Source organism: Microtus pennsylvanicus, chromosome 6, assembly GCF_037038515.1.
Source record: "Microtus pennsylvanicus isolate mMicPen1 chromosome 6, mMicPen1.hap1, whole genome shotgun sequence".
Taxonomy (NCBI): Eukaryota; Metazoa; Chordata; class Mammalia; order Rodentia; family Cricetidae; genus Microtus; species Microtus pennsylvanicus.
This window is the reverse complement of record NC_134584.1, coordinates 105,412,860-105,423,963: the sequence shown is the minus strand read 5'-3', so window position 1 is coordinate 105,423,963 and position 11,104 is coordinate 105,412,860. Positions and strand designations below refer to the sequence as shown.

The 11,104-nt window shown below is 47.7% G+C and overlaps 1 protein-coding gene across 1 annotated transcript; it reads right to left on the bottom strand.

Moving 5' to 3' along the window:
- Positions 1 to 1,872: 1,872 nt before the first annotated feature.
- Tmed6 (transmembrane p24 trafficking protein 6) lies at positions 1,873 to 6,912 on the bottom strand. The gene is made up of 4 exons (XM_075977932.1): positions 6,693 to 6,912; positions 4,905 to 5,031; positions 3,880 to 4,028; positions 1,873 to 2,149 (listed from the first exon to the last, which is right to left on the bottom strand). Exons 1-4 carry the CDS (start codon positions 6,903 to 6,905, stop codon positions 1,922 to 1,924), a joined length of 717 nt encoding a protein of 238 aa, XP_075834047.1. The 5' UTR covers positions 6,906 to 6,912; the 3' UTR covers positions 1,873 to 1,921.
- Between the last annotated feature and the right edge of the window lie 4,192 nt (positions 6,913 to 11,104).

Sequence of the window (11,104 nt, the reverse complement as noted above, 5' to 3'; positions counted from 1 at the left end):
TTTTAGATTTATTTTTTGTGTATGAACGTTTTGTCTGCATGTGTGTGTATGTATGTGCCTCATGTCATGGAGGCCAGAAGAGGGTCTTGGATGCCCTGGAACTATAATTACAGATGTATGTGAGCTGCTGTGGGGGTGCTTAGAACCAAATTGGGTCTTTCCCAAGAGCAGCCCGTGCTCTTAAACCATTGAACAGTCTCTCCGACCACCATTTTAAAAACTGTATGTGTGCCAGGCATGATGTTGCACACCTTTACTCCCTGCACTCAGGAGACAGAGGCCGGTGGGTCTCTGAGTTCAAGGCCAATCAATAGTCTTCAGTGAGTTCCAGGACAGCTAGGGCTGTGTAGAGAAACTGATTCAAAACAAAAAATTGTGTTTGTGTGAGTATCTACTTGGATATTAGTATCCTCAGAGGCTAGTCTTTGGAGTTAAAGGCAGTTGTAAGCTGCCATATGTTGGTGTGCAAATTCCTGTCCTCTGAAAGAGATGGCTCTTAACTGCAGAGCCACCTTTCCTGCCTGTGTTGAAACATTTTTGTTATTTTTAATCAAAACAGGGTCTCACTATGTATTTGAACTCAAAGAGAACCATCTACCTCTGAAGGGCTGGAATTAAATGGGTAATGCTACAGTGGGCTCCAAACATTTTTTTTTCTTTTTTAAAAATGATTTGTGTAGCCCTGGATGTCCTAGAAGTTGCTCTGTAGGTCAGGCTGGCCTCGAACTCAGAGATCCACCTACCTCTGCCTCCTGAGTGCTGGGATTAAAGGCGGACACCGCTACCACCCAGCATCTTTATTCTTTGAGCCAGCGTCTCACATTGTATCTAAGCTGGTCTGAAACACTAAGTAGTCAGGCAGTCTGCCTTAGCCTCTCAAGCGATGGTATTATAGGTCGGTGTCACCGCACCTAGTTTCCTTTAAAATATTTTCTTTAGTGGTGGTGGTGCACGCCTTTAATCCCAGCACTCGGGAGGCAGAGGCAGGCGGATCTCTGTGAGTTCGAGACCAGCCTGGTCTACAAGAGCTAGTTCCAGGACAGGAACCAAAAGCTACGGAGAAACCCTGTCTCAAAAAATTCCCCCCCCAAAAAAAACAAACATAAAATATTTTCTTTAAATATTTCTATTTCCTTTAAAATATTTTCGACCACGGAAAGGCCCTGTAGGGCCAGCAGGATAGCTCAGTGGGTAGACTGGCAGAGTGATAGGGCATGTGCCACCAAGGCTGATGCTGAGTCCAGTCCCTAGGACGAGGTAGGGAATACTGACCATCACGGTCCTATGCGATGGATGAAAACTCCGTAAAGCCGCTCAGCAAAGCTCTGCTCTGTCCCATCGCTTTCAGCTCCCTCTCAGAGCTTTCTAACGTGTTCCGAGATATGGTCCTGAACTGCTGAGGCTCATCTTAGGGCTCCCACCTCTGGGGTGCTAGGGTGCACACCTGTGTGCCTGTGCCCCACTCGTTCATCTGGTGCTAGGATCAAAGCTGCTGCCCGTGAAGCAGGGCCCCTGTCGACTGAGCTCCATCTTCAGAACCCCCTTCCACGGCTTCCATTACCTTCTGAGTGGAGTCCGTGAAGGTGAGGGGACAGCTGTGTAAGAGGCTGGTATTTTCCAGTGGGGGGCGGGGTGTACACACCTTGGCAGACGCAAGTGGGGAGGCAGACACAAGTTTGAGGCTAGCTGGATCTCCACAGTAAATTCTAGTAGTAGTAAAGTCAAGGCTACATACTGAAACTGTCTCAAAAACTGGTATTTCATTTTAGCATATAATACATATTTTAGAATAATCAGCATCAGAATTCACTTTTTTTATTACCACTTGCATTTATTAATGAACACAAATAGGATTTAAGTTGATTTTTTCCCCTCCAAAAAAAGCTGATTTGACCAAATCATTTGACAAAGATGCCGTATATCAGCATCTCAGCTTCGTGTCAGCAGCTGAGCCAGTGAAAAGACGTTTCAAGAAATACAGCTGTAGGACCCCAGAAAGAACAATAACGAGGCTCTGGGCTGCGGACCACCGGTTCACATAGGTGTAGGTGGACTGGAGAAGGAGAAAGTCAGCCACTTTCCTCATCCTGGCAAAGTTGTAGAAGCGCCACACGTGGAAAACATGGATCTCCACCCTTCTTGTACTGACCTGTGGGAAAGGAGGAAAGCTGCTCCGGCTGCTGCTGGGCCTCCCCTGACTAACTTACCTAAATCATGGTACTCACGACCCTGACATACATAAGGCTCTAGAACTCGGCAGGCAGAGGCAGGTAGATCTCTGCGAGTTCCTGGCAAGTTCCAGGGCAGCCAGAACTGTTACACAGAGAAACCCTATCTTGAAAAAACCAGCTGGGCAGTGGTGGTGCATGCCTTTAATCCCAGCAGTCAGGAGGCAGAGATAGGTAGATCTCTGAGTTCAAGGCCAGCCCCAAGCAAAGGATCTGAGTAGACATTTTCTCAAAGGTCTACAAAATGGTTAATAAGCATATGAAGAGATGTTGGATTTTTTTTTAATTAACTAAAGCAGGGCAGTGGTGGTGCACACCCTTAATTCCGGCACTAGGGAGACAGAGGCAGATGAATCTCTGAGCTCAAGGCCCATCTGGTCTACAAAACTACTTCTGGGACAGCCAGAGCTATTACATAGAGAAACCCTGTCTCGAAAATAAATAGGCCGGTTGTGGTGGTGCACGCTAGTAGGATTTGCTGAAGGAGGCAGAGGCAGGAGGATCACGAGTTTGAGGCCAGCCTGGGCTACACATAGCCAGGCAGTGGTGGCGCACGCCTTTAATCCCAGCACTCGGGAGGCAGAGGCAGGCGGATCTCTGTGAGTTCGAGTCCAGCCTGGTCTACAAGAGCTAGTTCCAGGACAGGCTCCAAAACCACAGAGAAACCCTGTCTCGAAAAAAAAAAGAAAACAAAAACAAAAAAAAACAAAAAAAAAGAAAATAGATAGATAGATAGATAGATAGATAGATAGATAGATAGATGATAGATAATCAAGCTGGGCGTGGTGGCACTTGCCTTTAATCTCAGCACTAGCACTAAAGAGACAGGTGAATGTGAGTTCAAGGCAGTCAAAGCCATGCTACATGCAAGATGCCACCACAACGCCACATGTATGATTCTGTTTGCATAAAACTTCAAACAGAAAGCCCATGGGAACAGTTCAATAGTGACTCTACTGCTGAGAGATTCTGGAGGGAATGGGGACAGTCAGGATGTGTCTAGAGTTTCTTTCGGGGACATAGTTGTTCTGCTTTAGGTACTAGGTGTAGCTGCACAACCTTGTGAGCATGTGTTAACACAGGAGTGGGCTTGATGGATGCCAGCCATTGTTTGCCCAGGCCTTTCTTGGCACCAAAGAGGAGTGATGTGGGAGGGTCTTCTGTTTTGTGTTGATTTCATTGGTTAATAAAGAAACTGCCTTGGCCCTTTGATAGGCCAGCCCTTAGGTAGGCGGAGTAGACAGAACAGAATGCTGGGAGGAAGAGGGAAGTGAGGCAATCCTGATGCCTCTCCTCTCTGGGACAGAACGCTATGGAGCCAGCCACCAAGTCAGAGACATGCTGAATCTTTCCCAGTAAGCCAGCACTTTGTGGTGCTACACAGATTAGAAATGGGTTAATCAAGATGTGAGAATTAGCCAATAAGAGGCTGGAACCAATGGGCCAGGCAGTGTTTAAATGAATAGAATTTGTGTGTTATTTTGGGGCATAAGCTAGCCGGGCGGCAGGAACGCAGCCTGCCGCCACCTCTTTCTACACAGGAGCTCCATGCTGCATGCCGCTGCACTGGAGGTCCCCTCCCCACTTGCCCATCTCTTTTCTATCATGAGTCATTGTTCAGGCTCTACCCCATGGATGCCAATCCCATTACCTCGATCGCATCCAGAGTGTCGTTCAGCTGCTTCCTTTGGTTCTGTTCGTGATCCATTTCAAGCCCCTCGTAGAAGACGCCGAGGTTGAGGTACACTTGCACAGAGCTGAAGCGGCTCTGGTCATTTCTTAGACAAAGCCGATAGAACCCTGTGGGAATTCCTGGATCTCATTATCACAGGTTAGGTGTTCTACCATCTGAAGGTTCCCTAGACATAGCTGCTCACCAGTTCGTTTTATTTTTGTTGTTTTTGTTGTAGATTTTTCTTGGGGGGCGGTTTCGAGACAGGGTTTCTCTGTGCAGCCCTGGCTGTCCTGGAACTCACTCTGTAGACCAGGCTGGCCTCAAACTCACAGAGATCCCTCTGCCTCTGCCACCGCTGCACAACTTGTTTTATGCTTTTGAGTCAGGTTCTCACTATGTAGTTCAGCCTGGCCTTGAACCCAGAATTCTCCTGCCTCAGCCTTTGTAACACTGAGATAAGTCACTTGCTACCACTTCTAGTTTTTTCCCTGGTTTCAAACTACTACTATAGGGCTGGAGAGATGGCTCAGTGGCTAAGAGCACTGCCTGCTCTTCCAAAGGTCCTGAGTTCAATTCCCAGCAACCACATGGTGGCTCACAACCATCTGTAATGGGGTCTGGTGCCTTCTTCTGGCCTGCAGAAAGAATATTGTATACATAATAAATAAATTAAATAAATTACTACTGTAGCATCTGTTTAGAAAGTAATAGGACCATTTTTGACACAAAGGGCACTGTTCTTGTTTTTTGTTTTTTCTTTGTTGTTGTTGTTGCTATTTATTTATTTATTTATTTATTTGAGACAGGGTTTCTCTGTAGCTTTGGAGCCTGTTCTGGAACTAACTCTTGTAGACCAGGCTGGTCTCGAACTCACAGAGATCCCCCTGACCCTGCTTCCTGAGTGCTGTGATCAAAGGTGTGGGTCACCACTGCCAGACCCTTATTTCTCAGTTTCATAGAGACTTCTGATTACTATCATAGCCTGGGGAATGGATACACACCTGTCTCTTGTGTGGCGAAGTTAATCTGGCCCCGGACATCCTGAGAAGTGTCAATAAGGAAGCCTTGTGGCGCATGTACGGTGGCGGCAATGTGATGGTCATGAGACATACCGAGTGTGCGCTGAACCTTCCATCACCATTTTAAAAAAAAAGAAAAGGACCCTGCTCCATCACTCAGACACCAGCAACATGGTAGGACTGACGCACCCCGGGGTCAGCACAGCAGCTCACACAGATGGTGCCCACTCCCAGCCCTTTTCTAGATGCTCAGAACTGAAGATGGCTTTTCAGCTACCTCCATGATGTTGCTGTGGACCCACATTAACTCCGAGCGCTCTGCTGCCGAGCGCCACACAGAAGGCGGGATAGAGACACCCAAGCAATTCCTCTGCTGAGGGAGAAAGCAGGCCTCCACCACACGGGTACAGATCAGTGCCACACGCCTGGAGTTCCTGGCTGAAGTTGGGGTGATTGAGCTCCCTGGGGTGACCAGGATTTGGTGTTTGCTGCTTGAGAGTCCCCTCCCCAAAGCAAGCAGTACCCTCAGACACTTGTCCTCAGTAAGCTCAATAGTAGCTCTGGTCTAGCATAACATAGATCATAAAAGACCGGTAAATTAGGCCAGGTGGGGGTGATGCACACCTTAAATCCCGGCACTCGGGAGGCAGAGGCAGGCAGACCTCTGAGTTCAAGGCCAGCCTGGTCTAAAGAGCTAGTTCCAGGACAGCGAGGGCTACGCAGAGAAACCCTGTCTTGAGAAACAAGACTGGTAAGTTAACTTCGGTGGGGTAAAAGCAATAGGGTTCACTACTGTGTAAACCAGTCTTAGGAAGTTGTGGCTGGGTGTGGCGGCACACGCTTTGGGAAATGCAGGAACCTTGCACCAGAGAACTAGGTTACGGCTCTGTAGAGCGCTGGCCTAGCGTGTGCTCCGTATCTAGGGCATACTGCTGCGCACCTGTAGTCCTAGCTCTGGGAAGGTGGAGGCGGGATCCAAAGTGTAAGGCCACCTCCTTGACTGTACCCTGGGCTACATGAGACCCTGTCTTCCCCGAGAGCCTCCACAACTTAAAAAAAAGAAAAAAGAAGAAAGTACCTCTAACTTTAATATTAACCTCAGAATGCTTAGCTGGCATAGCTCCTTTGGGTGTACTTGCCCAAGGCGTGGGTGCCTTCCTAAAAGAAATAGATGGCTCGGCAGTTAAGAAGCTGCTCTTCTGGGGGTCCTGAGTTCAATTCCCAGCAACCACACGGTGGCTCCCAACCATCTCTAGTGGGATCTGATGCCCTCACCTGGCATAAAGGTGTACATGCAGATAGAGCATTCATATTAAATAAATAAATCTAAAAACAGAAGTAGAATTGTCTGGTTGCATAGACAAGCATTGAGCTGGTTATTCTCTGGTTTGAGGATTAACAGAGGCCCCTCCCCGCTTCGCGCTGACTGAAGTGGTTTCATCTGAAATCTATTACGTGACTCTTTCATCGGACCCCACTGCAAATGTTACTATTTTAGAAGGCATTGGCTCTCCCGTCTCCTCAAATCAGAGCAAGAGTGACGGCTGTCTCCTGAAGAAGCAGGGGCTTGTCCCTTAGATTTGCGCACACGTCTGTAGCTGCCAGTTCTAGACCAACCCATATGCTTTGGCCCCTGTTGCTGGCTATTCATCCAGCTCTCATCCAGAGCTGCCTTCTAACTGACGGTCCACTGACTCGCGAGCGGCAACCACTGCATCACACATGACCTGACTCGCTTTAGAGACGGTATGGCCGGAGGCCTCCACGCACCTCATAGCTGAAGTAGAAGTAACCCATCTGTTCGGCAAATTGCCAGAAACATTCCATGTCTCCTGGATGGATCATGATGGCAAAGTCATGCTGTTCAGCTTTACGGAGGAGCGGCTGGCCCTCAGAGCCCACCAGGGTACCTGCTTCCTGGCTCTTAGCAGATGTTACCAGGCTCACAGCCACCAGCCCAGCCACGCAGAGCAGAGCGAACATAGCGATTCCTGTGGATTCTTCTGCAGGTGAGCTGTTCACAGCCCTGTGCGAAGCTTAGACAGCAGCTGGCTAATCATTAACCCCACGAGTCACAGTTAGGACCAGTTTCAGGGCTATCATAGGTATTCTACAAGACAGGTCCCCCCCCCCCCCCACCGCCACATCTTGGCTCACAGATAGGTTTTACTTTCACCTGAAGAAAGTGGCTTGCCAGATCTAAATGGGTTCTAGAAGAACACTGTATTGGAAGAGAGCTTTCCATCCATTCTTTGTGTTGTTTTCTCAGGTCTTGCTTCTTGTAGATTAAATATCCGACAAGTTAATTTATAGCCATTGTGCATACTGACAAAAGCTGGCTGAGATGAAGTTTTGCATATCAAATGGCCAGGTGCCACTTATGTCTACTCAACACTAGGGTGGTACTGGCCCTCAGATTTTGTGGCCTAGGGCAAAGCACAGCACATACGTGCACACCCAAAGTATTTTTCTCAACATTTGGGGGTGGGGTGCAGGGGTCTCCTATGTAGACCAGACTGCTTTTAAAGATGTTTATATATATGGGTGTTATGTCTAGATGTATATCTGCACACCAGAAGAGGGCATTGGGTCTCATAGGACTACAGTTATAGAAGGGTGTAATTCTCACCTCCAGTAGAGCAGCTCTTTAAAAAATATATATATTTTACTTTATGTGCCGCATTGTTGTTTTGTCTGCACGTGTGTATGAAGATGACAGATTCCCCGGAACTGCAGTTACAGTTGTGAGCTGCCATGTGGGTGCTGAGGATTGAACCCGGGTCCTGTGGAAGAGCAGGGAGTGGTCTTAACCACTGCTCTCTCCAACCCCCAGACTAGTCTTGAACGCCAAGATCTGCCTGCTTCTGAGTGCTGAGATTAAAACCCATGCCCCCACACCCAGCTACATAAAAGTTTTAATATATGAAGAAGAGCTGGCTAGTTTTATGTCAACTCGACACAAGCTATACTCATTTGAGGGACCCTCGATTGAGAAAATGTCACTATATAATCAGGCTACAGACAAGCCTGGAGGACATTTCTTAATTAGTGATTGATGGAGGAGGGCCCAGTCCACGGCCTCTGCATCAGCACCTGCATCCAGGGTCCTGCAATGCTTGAGTTCCTGTCCTGACTTCCTGAAGATGAACAGTGATGTGGAAGAATAAACCAAAGAAACCCTTTCCTCCCCAAGTTACTCTTGGTCATGGTATTCATAGAAACCCAGACCAAGACAGTTATAAGAAAGTGGTCTACCCCTCCACCGAGTTCTCCTTCTGCTGATTTCCACTTACTGGTCTATCTAAAGCTCTCCAAAACCCTCTGAAAGATGGGCAATGGTGGCACACGCCTTTAATCCCAGCACTCGGGAGGCAGAGACAGGGAGGTCCCTGTGAGTTTAATCCTAGCACTCGGGAGGCAGAGACAGGGAGCTCTCTGTGAGTTCGAGGCCAGCCTGGTCTAAAAGAGGTAGTTCCGGGACAGCTAGGAGTGTTACACAGAGAAACCCAACCCTATCTCAAAACAAAACAAAACAAAAAACAAGAAAGAAAATCTTGTTTAAACCTTCCTTCTCTTCTTTCATTCATGACTTCTTCAGCACCCACAGGGAGGGAAAGGCTGTGCAATCCACTTTAATACCATTATATATTCCAACCCTAAAAGTATTACATATCCTAATCTTCAATCTCCTTTTCATGGTTTCAACACCCACTGATTCTGTGACAGGCACCAAGCTCAAAATGTTGCCAACATTTTCTCTCATCCTCACGCTACAATCAACGCTGTCATCTGCTCCACTGGAGTTGAGGGCAGTGACACAAACCTGGAGACTTCATGGCCCCACCGTAATGGCTGGCATAGCTAGAGCCCTTATGTTCTAAAACAGTTTCTCCAGCTGTTCGTTCCCAAATTCTGACATCTGTAACTTAGGGACAGGTGAGATAGGATCCCACAGTGTACCCCAAGATGGCCTAGCATTTATAACCCTGCTGCCTCAACCTCCCAAGTATTGGAATCTTAGATGGGTACTGCCCGGCTTCTTAATGTTTTTATTTCAGGGAGTGATTGTAAGTGTTGCCCCCCAATAGTCTTAGGTGTCTAAATACTTGGTTCTCAGTTGGTGGCACTGTTTGGGTAGGTTTATGAGATGGTGTAGCCTTGCCTAGAGGAAGTATGTCACTACGGATGAGCTTCCTCTAGTTTTTTTTTTTTCTTGAAACTGGGTCTATCCTTGAACTTGCTCTGTAGACCAGGCTGGCTCTGCCTCCCAAGTACTGGGATCAAAGGATCATGCCCAGCTCTCTCTGCTTTGCAGTTCACAGTGAGTCCTCAGCTTCTGGTCTGGCTGCCACACCTGCTCATTGCTGCAATACCTGCCTGCCATGATGAAGTTTTTTGTTTTGTTTTTTGAGACAGGGTTTTTCTGTGTAGCCCTGGCTGTCCTAGAACTCAATTCACTCCATAGACCAGGCTGTCCTGGGAATCACAGAATTCCACTTGTCTCTCCGTCTCAGTCCCGGGATTAAAAGCATGTGCCGCCGCTACCTGGCTGTGATAGCTTCTTTGTCCCTCTAGAACCCTGATATGGAATAATCCTCTTGTGCATCATAAAGATTTGCCATTGGAATTGGTTTAATAAAACACTGATTGGCCGGTAGCCAGGCAGGAAGTATAGGCGGGGTGACCAAAATAAGAATGATGGGAAGGAGAAGGGTAGAGTCAAAGGAGACGCTGACCAGATGCGGAAAGAGCAAGATGGGCACACTGTACTGAGAAAAGGTACCACCATGTGGCAGAGCATAAGTCAGAAATATGGGTTAACTTAAAATGTAAGAGCTAGTTAATAATAAGCCTGTGCTATTTGCTGAACATTTAAAATTAATATAAAGCCTCAGAGTGGTTATTAGGGAACTGGTGGGAAGGAAAGAAGCCCCCCAGAGAATGAACGTGTGGTCTCCTGGTTACCAGTGGTCTCTCCTTTTCCTCTCTGGTTATCATTTCGGCTTTCCACCCCACCACCTCAGTTGTTTTCCCAGGATCACCTGGGAGCGTTGGCACCCAATTATACCTAGCTAGGTATCTTTTAATTTGATCTGACTGGGATTATTTGCCTCGGTGGAGAAGTTCGTTGGCCAGAAGAAAATACTTAACAGTAATAAGCAAAGAGAACAGACGTCAGTTCCCCTGAAGCCAGATAGTAAGCATCTTACCACCTGGGAGGCCTGACTGCTCTGGGGCAGTTCTCCCCTGCCCCTACCCCCACAGGGTTTCTCTGTGCATCTTTGGCTATACTGGAACTTACTATGTAGACCACCAGGCTGGCTTTGAACTAACAAAGATCCTCCTGCCTCTGCCTCCTGAGTGCTGGGATTAAAGGTGTGCACCACCATGCCTAGCTTGCTCTGGGGCAGTTTCTCTCTCTCTTTTCTTTCTTTCTTCCCGCCTCCCCACCCCCCACCCCCCGCCCCAAGACAGGGTTTATCTGTAGCTTTGGAACTAGTTCCTGTAGACCAGGCTGGCCTTGAACTCACAGATCTGCCTGTCTCTGCCTCCTGAGTGCTGGAATTAAGAGTGTGTGCCACCACCGCCTGACCTGCCAGCACAATCTTAACATAACTTATGTTACAAGCAGTATTCATAGAAAAATTTACAGTTCTATAGAAAGCAAAGCAGTTGTTTTAGGAGCCCTGTAGAAACAGTGAAGTCCTGTGGACACGTGACAAATGCTAGCCAGGATATTCTGCATCTTTAACCCATCAGTCTTACCCTACTCCCTGGAAAGAGCTAAGGATGGGATCTGAAGGCAAGAAATCAGAGGTGGAGAGAGGCCACAACTAACTACAACTACAAGGCACCGTTCTGAGCAGCTCTGGGTCTCACTGTGGCTTCTTGTGTTGGCTGGTAAGAGGGCGGAGTATCAATGCACACACAGCGACAAGTTCTAAACCTAGACTTTCCACGCTTCAATTAAGCTAAAGACGAAATGGAAGCTTCCATACACCTTTAAACTTGCTTAGCATTCACTCAGAAGACAGGAAGCAGGGACGGTTTAGTCCCTAAAGTAGTGCTTGGGAAAGGGACAAATTGAGAAGACACGTTCACAGCATGGTGACACGGCATCCAAGGCTGCAAAGTGGCTTCACAGCAGCTCAACAACGCCATACAGCAGCTTGTCAACATCC

Coding starts and splice junctions, on each gene's coding strand:
- Tmed6 (XM_075977932.1), bottom strand. CDS start 6,905: ATGTTCGCTCTGCTCTGCGTGGCTGGGCTGGTGGCTGTGAGCCTGGTA. Junction 5,032..6,692: donor ACTTCTACTTCAGCTATGAG/GTGCGTGGAGGC, acceptor TGGTGATGGAAG/GTTCAGCGCACACTCGGTAT. Junction 4,029..4,904: donor CTTCGCCACACAAGAGACAG/GTGTGTATCCAT, acceptor GAATTCCCACAG/GGTTCTATCGGCTTTGTCTA.